General features: G+C 42.3%; 1 protein-coding gene across 1 annotated transcript in view; it reads right to left on the bottom strand.

Moving 5' to 3' along the window:
- ppil2 (peptidylprolyl isomerase (cyclophilin)-like 2) overlaps positions 1-19536 on the bottom strand; it is a 415520-nt gene that overhangs the window by 310556 nt on the left and 85428 nt on the right. Inside the window, exon 6 of the mRNA XM_041202829.1 lies at positions 19293-19344. Coding sequence (XP_041058763.1) covers positions 19293-19344 — 52 coding nt within the window. The remainder of the gene's footprint in view (positions 1-19292; positions 19345-19536) is intronic.

The following is a 19536-nucleotide window of genomic DNA, read 5'->3' as shown; positions in this document are numbered from 1 at the left end:
GTTCTAGGACTTCCCTGGTCCCTGTATAACTCAGAAGAACTGTCTGCCAACCCAATTTCTGGATCAATCCCTTCATCTGTTTTAAATTCTACAGGTCATTCCTTGACCTCATTTCATTCCATTTGCCTCTTTTCAGCCTCTTTAGACTCAAGTGGCTTCATCTGAGCCACCTCAATCTTCAGGATTCCATCGCCCCTGCAAGGCCTCTGAACCTGTCCAGCTTTCTACACTCTACAGAACTCTGCTGCTTTTCCTCCAGCCTCTATTGCCTCTCTGGACTCTTTGAATTTTTGGAGGTAACACCTTCCAGCCTGCTGGGTCATTCTCCAGTAAAAGGTCAAACCCTTGCAAGGGTACTTGACATTATACCCACTGTTACTAGCCCGAACCAAGCTCACTCTTTAAGTGCATTTTTACGAACGGTACCTCAAAACATTCTCTCGTGTTCCAAGTAGTGGATCAAATGGCTTCTGCTCTTGAGCCTTTACATCCTTTACAAAGGATGACATCAGTGGTCACATGACTATGGCAAGCCTATGGTAAGCACAAAGACAATTCTCTAAACATCCCGCTTTTCATAAAAAGAAATGGCCCAGATACACTATCATTTGCAGTAGCAAGTCACCCACATACATCGTCTACAAGGAAAATCATCATGCATGTACAGAGAATTCTGGTCTGTCCATCCCACTTTCATCTGTCTCTACACATGCATTGAAAATATAATATCTAAAGTGTTCAGGTCTTCCTATGTTATGTGTGCAGGTTGTTATTGGATGTTCATCTGGTATCCACTCATTCTTGGATGATGTTGCCTCTTGGGAAATGTCAATGCCATGGCGAGTATTGCTGCTGATCTGTTATCTTTGTTGGGAATAACTGACCTCTGGTAGGGATGGTCGTTCAATCCCTTGTGCAGTTGGTGAAATCACATCTTTTCATTGGCTGTCTGATGTAAAGGAACAGCTTCCCCGGTTGCACATATACTTCTGTCAAGTGGGCTGACTTTTGTTGAGGGTTCAGTGTCTGCACTCTGACTGGTTCTCCATTTCCCAGCTCTGGAAATGATTTGGCAGCTTTATCAAAGTGAAATTTGGCTTTCTGTTGTTTCACTTTGATTTTGTCCTTCATTCTGTTACCATTTCTGGATTCAGTGGTTTTTTTAGTTATTGGAAGAGTATGTGGGTGTGGCATGACATTAGCCACTGAGCTGGACTACTTTCCATGCCTTCAGTAGGTGTGTTTCTCCAATCTAGGGTTGGCTTGTGCACATCTCTGCTAGGTCTACTTCATATTTTGATGACCCCTTTATCAATTTTCATTGCTGCCTCAGTCTTTCCATTTGACTGGTGATAGTGTGGAGATAATTGCAGTGCCAAATTTCCCAGTCATTTATGAAGCGCCTGAATTCTTCACTCATGAATTGAGGGCCATTGTGACTCATCACAAGGTCAGGAACACCATGACCACAGAAGTGTACTTTCAGGCATTCTGCAATCTCACTGGTCATCATTGACGTCAGCTTATCCAACTCTTGGTTGTCTGAATAATAGTCAACTGTATCAAAACAATCAGTTCCAGGAAAAGTGAAAAAGTCTACTCCAAGCTTCATCCATGATCTGTCTGGGATGTTACGAGTCATGAGTGGCTCTTTAGTTTGGTTAGCTTGATGTTCATTATAAGCACTGCACTAGCTGATATGGTCCTTAAACTCATTGCTCATATTTGGCCAGGAGAGCACTTCTCTTGCCTTTCTCAGACTAAACCCTGTTCCTTGATTATTTACATGGATGCACTTCAGTATCTCTTTTCTAACCTGCATAGGGATAATGACTCCAGGTTTCTTTGTACAGGATGCCAACCTGGGCAATCACTTCATCTTTGTATGTTCAATACTCTTATAGCAATATGGTTCAGATGGTTACAGGCCATTTTTTCATCACTACTTCCTGCAGCACTTGGAGAGTTGCATCTCATTGCACAGTTTGCCTGATCTGAACAAGACCCTTGTCTGTCAGATTCAATGTCTCTACTGGGTTGATGACTTCCAGAGCATGCAATGCTATTGCTTCTCATTGAATCTGGAAGATTTCACACTCTGTACTAGCATCATCAACTTCCTTCAAAGGGAGTGCGGCTCTTGACAGCATGTCAGCGATTTACATCCGTTTCCTCTGTTTGTACTTCACCTCCAAATAATATCGCTGCAAATGAAGTGACATCCTTTGCAGATGCTTTGGAGCAGATAGAAGCAGTTTGATAAAGATGCTTTGAAGTGGCTTGTGGTCAGACTCCGCCATCGCTTTGCCTCTCCCAAACAGATACAGATTAAAATGCTCACAAGCAAAGACAATAGCCAGGCACTCTTTCTCAACCTGTGCATAGCATCATTCAGTTTGCATTAATGCTCTGGATGCAAACGCAACTGGCTATTCTTGCTACATGAGGATTACTCCAAGTCCGGTTTCACTGGCTTTACACTGCAGCATGGCTTCAGGGTTAACATCGTAGTACTTCAGCATTGGCGTTGTCGTCATTAGTTGCTTGATGAGAGTGAAAGCTGCTTTGTCTGCTGTGCCCAAATACCAATGAACATCCTTTGCAGCGAGCTTGTGAAGAGGTTCATGCTCTGATGACAAATTGGGCAAGAACTTTGCTAGGTAGTTCACAAATCTAACAAATCACTTCACCGCTTTCACATCTGTTGGTTGCTGTATCTCTGTTGCCACTCTCACTTTTATCAGGATCAGGGCGAACTCCTTTCACTGTCAGTATATGACCTATGTACTTTAGCCATCTTCAGTTGCAGTTTCTTCTTATTTAGCTTCAGGTTCATTTAGCAAGCTCTCTTTACCAGTCTCACTAGATTTTGATCATGGTCTGCAATGGCTTCTTCCATCATATCACCACATCCATAACACCAGCAGATCATCCACAATCGCTTCCACTCCTGGAAGATCACTGACTATTTCTTGCTGTTGGTGTTGATACTCTTCCAGGGCAGCTGAAATGCTGAATAGCACGAGCAAACATCTGTACCTCCCAAATGGCCTCCAGAACGTAGTCAGGAAACTGCTTTCATCCAACTTCATTTGCCAGTATCCATCCTTTGCATCTAGGGTATTAAAGAACTTTACCTTGGCACGTTGGGGCAAGATTTCTTCAATGGTTGGCATGGGGTAGTGAGATCTCTTCAAAGCTTTCTTGAGGTCCTTTGATTCTATGCACACACTCAGCTTTCCAGGTTGTTTCACTGCTACAATGCTGCTAATCCAATCTGTAGGAGCTGTCACTTTCTTGATTACTCCCATCTTTACAAACTTCCCTAGCTTGTCTTTCAGGCTGGACTTGAGAGCAACTGCAACTCTCCTCGGAAGATGATGTTCTCTCACTCTTATCATGATATTCACCAGGAAGACATCCAAGAACCATTAAACCGTTTTTGTAATTTTTAGGATATGTTCAACAGCTAATGGCTTTGTGTCATGGAAAAAACTGCAAACCTCTTCTGGTACATGGAGTATTATCAGTCCAAGCTTTTAACTTGTTTAAGCTGAGTGAATTTTGCTTAGTGTCTAATATTTGGAACTGCAAATCTTCCTTCTTCCCCTTGCATTGGGCTCTCAGTTTAGTTTCACCTCTTGGGGTGAGCATTGTTCCATCATATAGCCTCAACTTTATCTTAGGCTTCATTTTTGTGTCACCATCTTGAGCAACTTCACACAGGTCTGTGCAGTTCACGATGCTGCATGTAACACCAGTTGTCTGACTTCATATTGGGCCTGAATTCCTCTGAGTGGCAATCAACATTGGATTGCCACTCTACGCCCAGTTTCTTACCAGATTTGTTTTCCCAGCCTGTCTTTACTGACCTTCCAACTCAGGCCGGGTGAGATCCAGGCAGTGCAGCGTGCCTGGGACTAGTGTCGAAGCCCAGGAGAGTTGAAGTGAAGGAGGCCTTGCCTCCTTTTTATATGGCACCAGGTAAGTTTAAAGGTCCGTTGCGCCGGGGGGGGGGGGGGTTGGCAGGCAGGCATTGAGTCAGGTAGGGAGAGCATCAGGCGAAGGGTGCTGGACCGTGTCAGGCTTTGGGCCTCAGAGGTGACGGGTTGGGCCTTAGCTGGAGAAGGTGTTGGGCCTTAGCTGGAGAAGGTGTTGGGCCTAGGGTCGGGCCTGGGGGATTGTAGGTGAGAGTTGAGCCTGCTTGGGGAAGTCCTATGTGGGTAGGGGGATAGTTGAGAGACTCATCCAGGCCAGGTAGTGGGGTAATCGTGGTCAAGGTATTGGGCGGGGGGGGGAGAACCGGGACTATGGGGTCAGGGGAGGGAGGGGGATCAGTCTGGGGCTGTACAATAGTTACCAAGAAATTAGAAGTGCTTTTAATCCTTCTAACTCTTTCTGGGTAACTATTGGTGTAACCCAGTCAGAACCATACAAAGTTTGCCATTTAAATCGCATTTTCAGATGGGTCCCAGTGCAGGGCAATTGCCCAGGGAAAGTATGCACTTCTAGGCAATTGCTGTGCAAACCTTACCCGAGAGCTTCCAAAGGGGATTCCCCAGTGCATCTTTGGAGTACCCCCCCCCCCCAACAATCCGCGCTGCAGAGCTGGAAGTTAATGCCCATTAATATGATGTTCTCCTTCCACAGTCATCATTCCAATAGTCACAAACCATTTTTGCCTTCAGACTTGACAATGCCAATCTGTTCTAGGGTGTAGTGATTCGTCAGGATCGTTGTCCACCATCTCTCCAGCAACCATCTTTATCGGCTTGTTTTTCGTCTTTCCAACAAAACACTTGCGTGCAAAGTGATTCAACTTCTTGCAGTTACAGCACTGCTTTACCCATGCTGGACATGTTATCTTTTCTTTCTCATGGTGTCCTTTGCAATATTTACATCCTGTACCTTGGCCTTGATCTTTCTGCTGACCCTTATGTAAATACCTCTTCCTTCTCTCCATTGTCTTGTGCTTGTAAGGCTTGCACTACCTCTCAACATAGTGCAAAGTCTTGACAGTTCCTTCATCAATACTCTCCAGCTGATAATTAGCAACCTCAGATTCTGTACGTCAACAGCTGTCTTGAGAGTAAGGTTCTCTTATACGTACATACATACATACGGAGTAGGGCACTGGGCCTTTGAGCCTGCTCTGTCATTCAATAAGATCATGACTGATCGATTGTAACCTCAACCCCATATTCCTGCCAATCCCCAATAACTTTTCACCCCCTTGTTAATCACAAATCATCTAGCTCAGCCTTAAAAATGTTCTTGTGGTCAATGTAGCTAATAGCTATCTACTCAACTGGTAAAAATGGATTCTACATCTCCCTCTTCAAATTTAGAAACAAATTTGAAGAATTTTAGGGCCTCAAAACCAGTTTCTGGGTGCCAGGTTAAGACCTCCTGTTCTACAAAACATCTGTGCATCAAAACTAACCATCTTAACTTCTATTGTTAGTAATTCCAGATAGCTTGCTGCGACAGATTCTCATTTGATTTTAACAATTTTACTCTACAGTAAGGAAATTGGAAATAGAAGGAGAAAGGTAAAGTTAAAATTTGGCTGATTTACAAATGGATTAAATGCTGGACCTGAGCACCCAATTGTCAAGGATGCTTTGAAGAGGTGTTTCCCCAAAGTCGCCCATGGGGTAGGAGTGTGCGAGCACGTGCGTGTTTCAATTTAAAATAGCCCAGCAGCAAAGCCTTTTTTACTTAAAGGGCAAGTTTTTTTCACTCTATTGCTGTGGAAGTTGCTTAAGAAAAGATAAAAGAATATCCCATATTCGGTACAGGCCTGATATTTTTGAAGTCAAGATGTTGCACTGTCTGAATTGAAGTTTTTGAAGTTGAAGGATTGTCTCTGCAGCTGTGATGGCTTCCACTGTCAAATTGCCAGAGTTTGCTTTTGCAGGTGGGCTTAATAGGTGGAATCATTTTTACAGGGAGGAGGGAGTGTTTGTTACTGCTGTTCTGCAGACATGGCACTTTTAGCTGCCTTGTTATTTTACAGCAGACCAGAAGCTGTTTATTACATGCCTTTCTCTGTTTCTCCTTGGGTTGAAGCTTCTTCAGGATGGTTCTGCCATTTTCCTGCCTTTTACAATGCTTTTTGCAGGTAGGCCAAGATTGCTACCATTATCATGGAGTATGGTTATAGGTTTTAATAACATACAGCAAAAGTATAAATTTGGTCCTGCATCAAGTCAAATAAGTTTCTGTATTACAGTTTTATATGCAACTTAAGAGACAGAGGAAATGTGCTTCTCTTCAACTAGCAGTAGCTGAAAGAGAATGTCAAAAGAATGGCTGGTGTATGAAACCGTGCAGGTATTTTCAGTCTCAATGGGATAGCCAGCCTTTGTTGTTAGTATCACTCCTTGTACTCAGAAATGGAACAGGGTTCAGGTTTGCATAATGCGAATTACATTGTAAACTTAAGGGAAAGTAAATTTAACTACTGTCTAATAGCTGAACATAAAGGGGAATCTTGTTCGGAGGAGTCAGGTTGTACAGAGTTTGAAAACATTTACAGCTATTGAAAAATGTATAAAATGTGATTTCCATTGCTGTTAGGTGTCAAACAAAGACCATGAGATTGCTATACTATACAATTAATTAAGTATTAGAAAATGGTTAATATCTTAATTGCCCAGTAATTTAGAAGATGGCATTTGATTGCCAAATGAGTCTGCTTAACTGCAAGGTAAAGGCATACAACTGAAAAATAGTCTGTGGCACCCCCAGTTCCTTTCTTTGCATATCTATACAATGTATAGATTGTCAAAAGCAATTTTTAAAAAGCAAAAGTTTTTTTCATAAGGGTGTTCTGCCTATCACACAAACGAGTGACGTGGTATATGAATTTCGGTACCAGTGCAATGCTAGGTCTGTAGGCCATACGTCCCAATCACTGGCGAATCATATAAAACTGTACATCCCTTCGGCTGTTTGCAAAGGGAAGAGTACTGACCATACTCAACCAGCCTGTGCTTGCAAACTCAGAACACAATGTCTAACGTTAGATGATCCTGTAATTGGATAGCTGAACAACCCCAAGTGTGCTAAGAATTACACTAACAACCAATTTACGATTATCAGCCAGGCCCGCAAAGTAGCTCACTCACTCACTTTTGCTAGAAATTATACATTCATACACAGGGACCAAACCTCAAAAGGAACATAATCCAAGTATTGGGCCTTTCTGAATTAAACAAAAGCATGAGGAGCAATAGCTCACTCCCTGCTTCATTCTTCATGGCAAGGCCTCAGCCAATCAGAACCAGTTTAACAACCAATCAGCACCCCTTTCTCATGAAGTATAAATTGTTGCTCCCTTTGAAATGAGGCATTGTCCTGATGAGTGTAAATCAAAAAGCTTTGATAGCATGTCTCTTTTTTCAGCAATACTGAACACTTATTGTTTTGAAAATTTGTGTCAAGAATTGTACTGCTTTTTTTTCTTTGCTTTTTCTTTCTACTTCAGTGTAATTATCCTATTAGATTTAAACTGAGCTTAATTGTCCAAAAAATGGTAATTATCACTTTTCAGAGTAGATAGGACAATGTGGTCACCAATTCAGTCATCTTGCAGGTTTAAGCGAGTCTCCAGTGGGTCAGGCAGGTAGAAAACACACAACACTTTAAAAATAGAGCATGAATTAAAAGACTGGTGAGCTGAGTGCTTGCCAACCGTGGGACCAGCTGTTTAACGAAGCAGGTGGAAACTTCTTTTACTGTTAGGCAGGCTGAAAGATATTGAACACTGGTACTTAATACTGGATGCTAATTAAAACTGAAGTCAGCAAGTTGAAAATGCATTGCAATGTGAAAACCATGGGACGTGTTGAGGGATAATGAGCCAAAAGTGACATTGGCGATTAGATTTCCTACATTGACTGTAAAGATATTTGGGATGCCCTGAGTTGTAAAAAGTGCCATGTAAGTGCAAATCCCTCTCATATTTAATAGATCTAAAGAGGGATTCTACTTCATTTCAACTAAAATTGTAACAAGCTCAAGGACTAACACATGGAACTGGTACATCATTCAGAGAAATGTCAGCAAATTTGTTGCCAAGAAGACTAGAATGTTATTGGTTTTGCAACCTTACTTTGCCAGATCCTGTTTTCTTAGCACTGCAAGGACTTTGTGGACTGTGTAAAGTTCAAAATGTTGTGCCGTTAATCCAAAGAGTGTGATTTGAAAAAGATACTTCCATTTTTCTTTTAGGGATATCAATTTTATTTTGTACTGCCGGTAACAAAGATCTTGACCAGGGCCGGATATATTTTGTTTTTTGTGAGGCTCTAAGCAACAGGAAGAGCTGAAATTCATACAGTGCCACACCATGAAACAAAACACTTTAATAAGAATGTATAAACACATAAATTGTTGGCAGTGTAGGAAAGCTGTTGAAAACTGTAATGCACCAAAACGCAGCAGGGAAAATTATTCTGAACTGAATGAATATCTTCTGATCTAAAAATTTAATTCAGATCAAACATATTTGCAGAAACACGTTGGCTTGTGTGAGAATGTAATTAAAACACATGTTTTTGTACCTTGCAACTCAAAAAGAATAGCTTTTGTTTTCTGCAAATAACAGTTGCCCTTCTTGACTTAAATAGGCCACTTACTGAGCAGTGAGACAAAGAAAATTTAGTAATTTTTTTGCAAAACAGTACTATGTGAAAGAAATAAAACCCACCAATTATGAATACAGGCATATTTCAACAGAACTGAAGAGTTGAATGACAAGCAAATAGTGGTAGTGTCAGTTGCACATTTTTGAAGGGATTTTTAATCTGTCAGTTATCTGTAGATTCTGGTGCATGTGCAATGTCACACTGTTCAATGACAGTGAATGATCAAATTGTATGAACACAGTGTGTTATTTTTCAAATTGAGTTGACGTCAATGGTTTCTGGTTTACTATTAGCAGTGGCTGGCAAGGGATTTTGAATCAGTGGCAGGGAAGCAAAGTTTTTGGCAAGGGCCAAAGATGATGGCTTTAGTCTTCCCAGTGTTGTATTGGAAGAAGTTAAAATTCATCCACGACTGGGTGTTAGACAGACCGTCACACCAGAGAGGTGATCAAAGGGTCAGGAAAGGTGGTGGAAAGCCGACCCCATGTCTACAGATGTTGTTGTGATGGTGAAGCAGGTAGATAAAGAAGTGGAGACTGATCTTTGAGAACTCCAGCCTTGACAGCATAGAGATGCGAAGTTTTGTTACAGATGCTCTAGTTATTTGCAGACGGGGAAAGAGTGGACCTACGCAGGGGCAGTCCCATGGAGCTGAATGAAGGCACAGTGTTGGAAGGAGAAGGTGTGGTCAACCACGTTGAACTCTAAAAAGGACAAGGTGGATGTGAAGGCAGAGTACACCATGGTTACAAAAAATATCATCCATGACTTTGGTGAGGGTAATTTTGGTGCTGTGGGAGGGCACAGACTGGACTAGAAGGTTTCAAATAGGAAGGTGTGGGGCAGATGGGAATGGAACTGAGGGATGGCAACATATCTAAAGATGAGGAAAAAGGAAGGTTGGAAGTTAGGGTGGTAGTTAGTCTTGCATTTGCAAGGTTTATAAAATTATATTTTGGGACAGTATCTTTAAATTTAAGATAAATGAAGGGGGTCGTGTGACCTATTCGGTAGTCTGCCTGATAGTAAGCCTGGGTGGTTTAATTGTTAGAGATCAAAGGAAAGCTTAGATTGTTTTACTGTGCAATGCATTCACACTTGAAAACAATGGCAGTAGTCTGAGTTTGCAATGAGTAGACTCTGAGTCTCCCAAAGTACCAGAAAGGCGTTGTTGGCATCACGTTGTAAACAGTTGTGCTATAAAACTGTCCATTTACTTCTAAAATGAATGGGAGGTGGGATTGAGGATAGCTAATTAGCATTTCTACCTGGATGCAAGTTTAATATGTTTTAAGTTACCATGGACAAGAGGGCAGAGGAAACTATTTTTGAGATCAGGTTACGGGCTCCCCTACAAATCAATGAATATAAATGACATACAGCAGTAAGAAAAGTATCTAGAAAAAAGCATGGAAATATCAGGAGGGATGGCCAAAAGATTGGTCAAAAAGGTTTTTTTAAGCAGTGGAGGGAGGCATGGAGGTTTAGAGAAGGAATTCTATACAGTGGCCTAAGCATCTGAAGACACAGATAGGGAGGAGTGAAGGTCATGAAGGGATTTAAACACAAGGATTTGAATTTTAAATCTTAGGTATTGGGGAATCAAGAGCCAACTTATGTCATCAAGGGCAGGGATGATGGGTGGCCAAAACATGGCATGGGATAAGGTTTTGAATGGACAAGTGTTTAGACAGTGGAGGACAGGAGGCTGGCCCAAATAGCATTGAATTAGACATGTCTGGAAGGAACAAAGGCATACATGGGAGATTCAGCAACAGATGAGCTGAGACAGGCATGGAGACTGGTGAGGTCACAAAGGTGAAAGAAGGCTGTTGTTGTGATAGAGGATATGGGGTGGAAATTCTGCTAAACATCAATTAGGATACTGAGATTGGAATGGAATTAGCAGCAAACGTAGAGTGTTTGTGGCTAGGCCCAAGAACAATGGCTTCGGCATAACTACATTTCACTGGAGGCAACTGTGGCTTATGCATGACACAGTTGTTAAAAATATAATCTAACAACATGGGCAATGGATCACTGCCGAGGTTTCTCAATTTATACTACAATAAACATGCACTTAGCTTAACTTTTTTGTTTGCTATTATGTATATTATTGCATCAGCTCCATGTGGTTACTGAATTGAATGGGATGCCAATTGATTAAAATCTGCTCTCAAGTCGTTATATATTATGTAAAAAGTATGTTCCTGAGCAAAGAATATTTTTAACCTAATGTTTGAATAAGTGTATCTAGGTCAGACTTCACTAAAACAATTAATAAAATGGAAAACTGAAAATGTGTTTTTAATCCAAACTAAAAGGACCTGTCTTCAAACGGCATGCTTTGTTTTATATTCAGTAAGAGAACCAGAAACCAATTCCATGATAAAACCATTTTGGCACCATTTACTAAACTTAAACTACAGTATAAATGAATAGGGCTTCAGAAAACAACAGTAAAGTAGAGACACTGACAGCACTGGACTCAGCACAGGCATCATTGAAATGCCACTGTCCTAACCTCCAATTTCTAAACATTGGCAACAGCTTGCAAGCAGGATAGAGAGAGATGGGGCTCTTGTACCTTAAAACTGTCTGGCTTGGTTTTGCTCTGATGCAAACAGATAATTTCAAATAGGAATTAGCCAGACTCACTTATATGTGCAGAAGCGCAGAAATCACTTTGGAAGTTTAGCAAGTCTTCATCATTATTTTGTTATTTTATACACGCACTCGCTCAATCTACAAGTACAGAGTGCCTGTTTAACACAAACCAGGAGCATTACTTAGATAACTGTGCATCCAAAAAAAAATGGGCACCTCTCACAAGCTGAAATGATGCACATTAAGTTCAGACAAAGTCCAATTGCTGCATTCACAAATAATTAGGCTGGAAGGAATTACAGGAACACCTATATTTTTTTCTGGAGGGAATGTGATTTGTAAAAATGGAATAGCAATGCCTAAGTTTTAAATGCATACAATTCATTTAGCTGAATCTATATCCTGCATAATTCCTTGACCCAGAGGACAGGCTGCTGCCTATTTATGCTGTAGCAGCTTTCATACCAGAGGAGCCCTGTGAGATTAATTTTGTAATGCTCATTCCTTGTGGGAAACAAGTAGCAGCAGATGCCTTGCCACTTTACAATACTAAGACGCCCAAATGAGCATGAGTCAAACTTTGACACTTAATCTGGTTTTGGTATTAGTAAAAAGAGCAATAAATGACCAGGCTGTGCCTGTTAATAACCATTATTATTCCTGTCTCTCCCCCGACATTGCATATCATCTACCATTCAAACAGTTGCCACCTTTTACAGGGACAGAGGAAGTAGAAGCAGGAGCAGGCATCCAGCCACTTGAGCTTGCTCCGCCATTCAACTAGATCATGGGTGATCTGCCTCAATGCCACTTTCACGCACTATCCTCATATCCCTCGATGTCTTTAATGTCTAGAAATCTATTGATCTCTGTCTTGAATATACTCCATGTCTGAGCCTCCATAGCCTTCTGGGGTAGATAATTCCAAAGGTTCACCATCCTCTGAGTGAAGAAATTCCTCCTCAACTTAATGCTATATGGCCTACTCTTTATTCTGAGACTATGTCTCCTGGGTTCTAGATGCCTCCCCACCACCCACCCACCCTCCCCCACCCCCAACCTCCCCACCCCGACCCCAGCCAGGGGAAACATCTGTCCTGCTATCCTGTCGAGCCCTGTAAGAATTTTGTTTCAATGAGATCACTCCTCATTCTTCAAAACTCTAGAGAATATAAACCCAGTCTCCTCAATCTCTCCTAACAGGACAATCCTGCCATTCCAGGAATCAGTCTGGTGGGCCTTTTTTGCACTCCCTCCATGGCCAGCACATCCTTTCTTAAGTAAGGAGACCAAAACTGTACACAATACTCCAGATGCGGTGTCATCAAATCTCTGTACAACTGCAGCAAGACATCTTTACTCCTGTACTCAATTCCTCTTGCAATAAAGGCCAACATACCACTGACCTTCCTAATTGCTTGCTGCACCTGCATGTGAGATTTCAGTGACTCAAGAACAAGGACACCCAGGTCCTTTTGGATATCAAATTTCATAATCTCTGACCATTTAAGAAATACTCTGCATTTCTGTTTTTCCTACCAAAGCAGATAACTTTACATTTTTCCACATTATATTCCATCTGCCATGTTCTTGCCCACTCACTTAGCCTGTCTATACTGCCTTGAAGCCTCTTTGCATCCTCCTCACAGCTCTCAGCCCCACCTAGTTTTAGGTCATCGGCAAATTTGGAAACATTACATGTGGTCTCCACATCCAAATCATTGACATAAATTGTGAATAGCTAGGGCCTAAACACTGATCCTTGCACTACTAGTCACAAACTGCTAACCTGAGAATGACTCATTTATTTCTATCCTGTTTTCTGTCCATTAACTAATTTTCAATCCATGCCAGTACATTACTCCCAATCCTATGTGCTCTAATTTTACTAACCTCTTGTGTGGAAGCTTATTGAAAGCCTTCTGTAAATCCAAATACACCACACCCACTGGTTCTCCCTTATCTATTCTGCGAGTTACATCCTCAAAAAACTCCAACAGGTCTGTCAAACATGATTCCCTTTTCAAAAATCCATATTGACTCTCCTCAATCCTATCACTATTTTCTAAGTTATCACATCCTTTTTAATAGATTCTAGGTCAGGCTAGTAGGTCTGTTGTTCCTAGTTTTCTCTCTCCCTCCTTTCTTAAATAGCGGAGTTACATTTTCCACCTTCCAATCTGCAGGAACTGTTCCAGAAGCTATAGAATTTTGGAAGATGACCACCAATGCATCCACTGTCTACAGCCACCTTTTTCAACACTCTAGGATGTAAATCATCAGGTACAGATTTACCAACTTTCAGTCCCCCTTAATTTCTCCAGTACTACTTTTTTTACTAATACCAATTTCTAGTTCCTCATTCTCACTAGTCCCTTGGTTCTCAAGTCCCTGAGAGGTTTTCTGTATCTTCCTCAGTGAAGACCGGCACAAAGTATTTATTTAGCTTCTCTGCCATTTCCTTATTCACCATTATAAATTCTTCTACCTCCGTCTGTAATGGCCCCACATCTGTCTTTGCTAATCTTTTTCTTTTCACATACCTATAGAAACTTTAAGTCTATTTTTGTTTCTCGCTCGTTTACTTTCATATTCTATTTTCTCTTCCTTTATCAGTTTCTTAGTGCTCCTTTGCTGAATTCTAATGTTCCCAATCCTCAAGCTTACTACCTTTTTGGCAACTTGATAAGCATCTTCCTTTGATCTAATACAGTGGTTCCCAAACTTTAACAATCCCACGAATCCCTTTCATGAAAATGCCAAATCTCATGACAACCCCTCCTAAAAATAAATATTTTCCAGGGGTTTTCTCCCTTTTCGGAGTGTAAATTATAAAAGCAGTGATCTTGGAAATATAAAATTTGTTTTTCTCATAACACTTCATTGCACACCATTAATAATTACATTATTATTTATCATTACATTATTAATTTTATGACATTATGAAAACAGTAACACTCTTCCAAAATTTCACTTGCGTAACTCACAGCACTTTGATTAAGCCTAAACTTGTAGTTAAACTGGAAGTTTCAAGTTCTAGTTTATTGTTGGTTGCATTGATGAGAGCATAGCAATATTGTACCTTTGAGTATGTGCCCAAAGCAACCACAGGAAGTAAGAAGGGGAGATACTTGTCTGCCAGATGCCCAGGCTGTTGACCACATTCAAAAATCCAGTGATGAGATTATTTTTATATTCAAACAGAATATTTACTCTGTCAGCTAGCAAATTGGAGGCAGGACGCATCCTGGAAGCCTTTGAATGCTTGAGCAAAGAAGCAGTATGCAGCAGGATTATTTCTCCAGCAAAATGCAATAAGGGAAGGATAGCTACCTAATACAAATTATATGCACAAAATCAAACCTAGTTACTTACAGAATTGCTAGACTCCAAGTGTGATTGATGAGGGAATGGCCCAATCATTTCCATTCTGGCCAGATTATGTCACCAGTCGCAACTAAACGAAGCCTTTAATATTGGGCATGAGGGCACATGGCTATAGAGATGCAATAAAGGAGTCTTCAATTTTCTACCAACAAGAGAAGTAGCACTATAACATTCAGATGGGCAGAAATCCTCCCCCAATCCTTCAATGTTGTGTCGAGGGAGTGGGGGAGGACTCAGAAGAAATCCCCAAAAAGGGGTAAGAGTCCATCTTACCACAGGTCCATCATCAAGGGACTGGACTGGGGGACGACGTCAAGACTTGAGATAGGGAGAGGAAGGGCCCTGGGCCATGGTGTCTGTCTGTGGCCCAGGGCCGTTCCCCTCCCAACCTCATTCCTAAATCCTGAAGTCCTCCTTCAGGATTTAGAGAAGAGGTCGGGAAGGGAAGGGCCCAGGCCAGAGCCACAGAAAACATCGTTGAAGCAGCAAGGATTTACAGATGAGGTCGGGAGGAGGGGGCCAGCCTTTTCAGATGCGTGGGAGGTGGGGGGGGCAGGTGTAGAACGCGGCTGGCCGAGGAATTAAATTAAAATGCAGGTACTTGCCTAAAAGCTCCACTCATACAGGCACAGGCAGTACATGACTCTCAAGTCCAAGCAGAAGACACAGTGCACCCAACCACTGACAACTCTCCAACTTCAAGTCCAGTCACTAGGTGCAAGTCAAGGCGCGTTCTACTGGGTCTGTCAATCAAGATGGTCTACATACATGATAGGCTCCTTTGGACATTGACCATATTGAATGACAGGCTACTCAACCAATGAGCGCTGGCATCCCCCAGAGAACCCAGGCACTGTTCACTGGTGGGCGCCAAACTGACAACTATCATTTTCCCACAATTTTGGCATGCAACCACTTCTGCTTCCGCCATTAGGAGAGTCTTCCTGTGAACCCCTGGAAACTTCATAAATCCTTGAGAGTTCACGAACCGCAATTTGAAAACCAGTGATCTAATACAATCCTTAACTTTTCTTGTCACCTACACTTGGATCACTTTTCCTGTTGAGTTTTTGTGCCTCAAAGGAATGTATATTTATTATAAACTAGTATTAATTCTTTAAATGCTAGCCATTGTGTCGACCCTCATACCTTTTAATGCAGTTTTCCAATCTATCACAGCCAACTTGCCCTCATACCTTGGTGGTGCTGTTGTTGTCTGGCGCACTGACCTCTACCTCACAGAGGCTGAGGGTCAACTCGCAGACACTTCCTCCTACCTCCCCCTGGACCATGACCCCACAACTGAACATCAAGCCATTGTTTCTAGGACTGTCACTGACCTCATCTCCTCTGGAGATCTTCCTTCCACAGCTTCCAACCTCATAGTCTTCCAACCTCATAGTCTCCCAACCTCGGACGGCCCGCTTCTACTTCCTACCCAAAATCCAAAAACAGGACTGGGACAGCAGACCGATTGTGTCAGCCTGTTCCTGCCCCACGGAACTAATTTCTTGCTATCTTGACTCCATTCTCTCTCCCCTTGTCCAGTCTCTTCCCACCTACATCTGCGATTCCTCTGACACCCTACATCATGTCAAAAATTTCCCGTTCCCTGGCCACAACCACCTCCTCTTCACCATGGACATCCAATCCCTCTACACCTCCATCCCCCACCAGGATGGTCTGAGGGCTCTCCGCTTCTTCCTCGAACAGAGGCTCGAACACAATCCCCATCCATCACTACTCTCCTCTGTCTGACTGAACTTGTTCTCTCACTGAACAATTTCTGCTTAAACTCCTCTCACTTCCTCCAAATAAAAGGTGTGGCTATGGGTACCCGCATGGGCCCCAGTTATGCCTGTCTCTTTATGGGGTATGTGGAACATTCCTTGTTCCAGTCCTACTCAGGCTCCCTCCCACAACTCTTTCTCTGATACATCGATGACTGCTTCGGCGTCGCTTCATGCTCTTGTCTGGACCTGGAAAAATTTATTAATTTTGCTTCCAATTTCCACCCCTCAATCATTTTCACATGGAACACTTCCCTTCCCTTCCTTGACCTCTCTGTCTCAATTTCTGGTGATAGACCACCAATATTCATTACAAACCTACCGACTCCCACAGCTACCTACACTACAGCTCCTCACACCCCGCTTCCTGTAAGGACTCCATCCCATTCTCTCAGTTCCTTCACCTCCGTCGCATCTGTTCTGATGATGCCACTTTCAAAAACAGTTCCTCTGACATGTCTTCCTTCTTCCTTAACCAAGGTTTTCCACCCATGATAGTTGACAGGACCCTCAACCGCGTCCGACCCATTTCCCGTGCAACCGCTGTCACACCTTCCTCTCCCTCCTAGAACCATGATAGGGTCTCCCTTGTCCTAACTTATCACCCCAGCAGCCTCCGCATTCAAAGGATCATCCTGCACCATTTCCGCCAACTCCAGCATGATGCCACCACCAAACACATCTTCCCTTCACTCCCCCCACCCCAGTAGCATTCCGCAGAGATCGTTCCCTCCGGGACACCCTGGTCCACTCCTCCATCACCCCCTCCACCTCAAACCCCTCCCAAGGCACCTTCCCATGCAACTGCAGAAGGTGCAACACCTGCCCCTTTACTTCCCCCTTCCTCATTGTCCAAGGGCCCAAACACTCCTTTCAAGTGAAGCAGTGCTTCACTTGCACTTTCCTCAATTTAGTCTATTGCATTTGCTGCTCCCAATATGGTCTCCTCTACATTAGAGAGACCAAATGCAGACTGGGTGACCGCTTTGCAGAACACCTTCAGTCTGTCCACAAGCGTGACCCAGACCTCCCTGTCGCTTGCCATTTCAACACACCACCCTGCTCTCATGCCCACATGTCCGTCCTTGGCCTGCTGCAATGTTCCAGTGAAGCTCGACGCAAACTGGAGGTACAGCACCTCATCTTCCGATTAGGCACTTTACAGCCTTCCGGACTGAATATTGAGTTCAGCAACTACCGATCATGAACTCTCTCCTCCATCCTCATCCTATTTCCGATCCCCCCTTTTCCAATAATTTACATATATTTTTCTTTTCCCACCTATTTCCCTTATTTTTAAGTGTATTTCCATCCATTGTTTTATTTCTACCTTTTAGCCTATTTCGATCCCTTCCCCCCGACCCACCCCAACTAGGGCTATCTGTACCTTGTTCATCCTGCTTTCTACTCTTAATGTCCCCATTAGCACATTTCTTAGCTAATATCACCACCTTCAACACCTCTTTGTCCTTTTGTCTATGACATCTTTTGGCAATCTCCACCTATCACTGGCCCTCTATCCAGCTCTAACTGTCCCACCTCTCCCCCCTCCCCCACCCTTAAACCAGCTTATATTTCACCTCTTTTCTATATTTCCTTTGTTCTGATGAAGAGTCATTTGGACTCGAAACATTAACTGTATTCCTCTCCGCAGATGCTGTCAGACCTGCTGAGTTTTTCCAGGTATTTTTGTTTTTGTTTTGGATTTCCAGCATCCGCAGTTTTTTTCTTTTGCCCTCATACCTTCATTGTTTCCTTTGTTTAGATTTAAGACCCTAGTTTCGGATTGAACTACATCACTTTCAAACTTAATGTAAAAGTCTATCATATTAAGGTCACTGCTCTCTAAAGGCTCCTTTACAATGGGATTATTAATTAGCCCTTTCTCATTGCACAATGCTGGATTTAAAATAGCCCATTTTCTACTTGATTCCTCAACATACTGTTCTAGTAAACCATCTTGTATACATTCCTGGAATTTGTCCTCCACAGCATTAGTTCTAGTTAGGTTTACCCAGTCTATATGTAGATTTAAGTCCCCCACCTTATTACATGCACCTCTAATTTCCTGATTTATACCATACCCTACATCACCACTACTGTTTGGTGGCCTATAAACAACTCCCACCCAGGTTTGCTGTCAGAAAAACAGAATTACCTGGAAAAACTCAGCAGGTCTGGCAGCATCGGCGGAGAAGAAAAGAGTTGACGTTTCAAGTCCTCATGACCCTTCAACAGAATCCGTCATGAGGACTCGAAACGTCAACTCTTTTCTTCTCCGCCGATGCTGCCAGACCGGCTGAGTTTTTCCAGGTAATTCTGTTTTTGTTTTGGATTTCCAGCATCCGCAGTTTTTGTTTTTATCTCCATGTTTGCTGTCCCTTGCCGTTTCTTAGCTCTACTTAAACTGATTCTACATCTTGATCTTCTGATCTAAGATTCTCTCTCACTATTGTACTGATCTCATCCTTAATTAACAGCAATTCCCCACCTCCTTTTCCTTTTTGCCTATGCATCTTAAATGTCTTTGTCCAGAGTACCCAGTGAGTTTGGTTTAAGTGTTGGTGGAGCTTTACAAATGCAAGGACATGAGCTGTAACATTGTAATTAGTCAGTGTTAAAGCAATCAGTTTCATTCAAACTACTTTCTTTCACATAGCTTTACAAACAATTTGAAGTCTCTAATTAGTGTGAAGGAAATAGCAGAGCTCCACCCAACAAAATTCTTTCTGGATCAACAGCATGATCCTTTGCCTATTTATTAGAAAAGAAAGCTCTCCAATCCAGGTAAGAAAAGTACTGAACATTGAATATAGTATTGTGGCAATGGCAGAGACAGTCAGCGAGTACGTACCTTCACTGTTTTTGTAGTAGGTCAGCTTGATGAGTGATTTAACATCCAATTTCTAAAACAAAAAAAGTTCATAAACAAAGTTAGCAAGTATTTTTAAAATATTTAAGACACTAACAGACTGCTCTCTCATAGTTTTGCTGTTTTCTAATGTAGGCTAAGCCCAGAAAGCAACTTGCCTTCCCATTCTCAGCTCTTTGCCTTGCTGCAAGACAGCTCATCAAGATTAGTGTCTCCATCTTCCCAT

The sequence above is a fragment of the Carcharodon carcharias genome, chromosome 13, assembly GCF_017639515.1.
Source record: "Carcharodon carcharias isolate sCarCar2 chromosome 13, sCarCar2.pri, whole genome shotgun sequence".
Classification (NCBI taxonomy): Eukaryota; Metazoa; Chordata; class Chondrichthyes; order Lamniformes; family Lamnidae; genus Carcharodon; species Carcharodon carcharias.
This window is presented reverse-complemented; position numbering and strand designations above follow the sequence as displayed.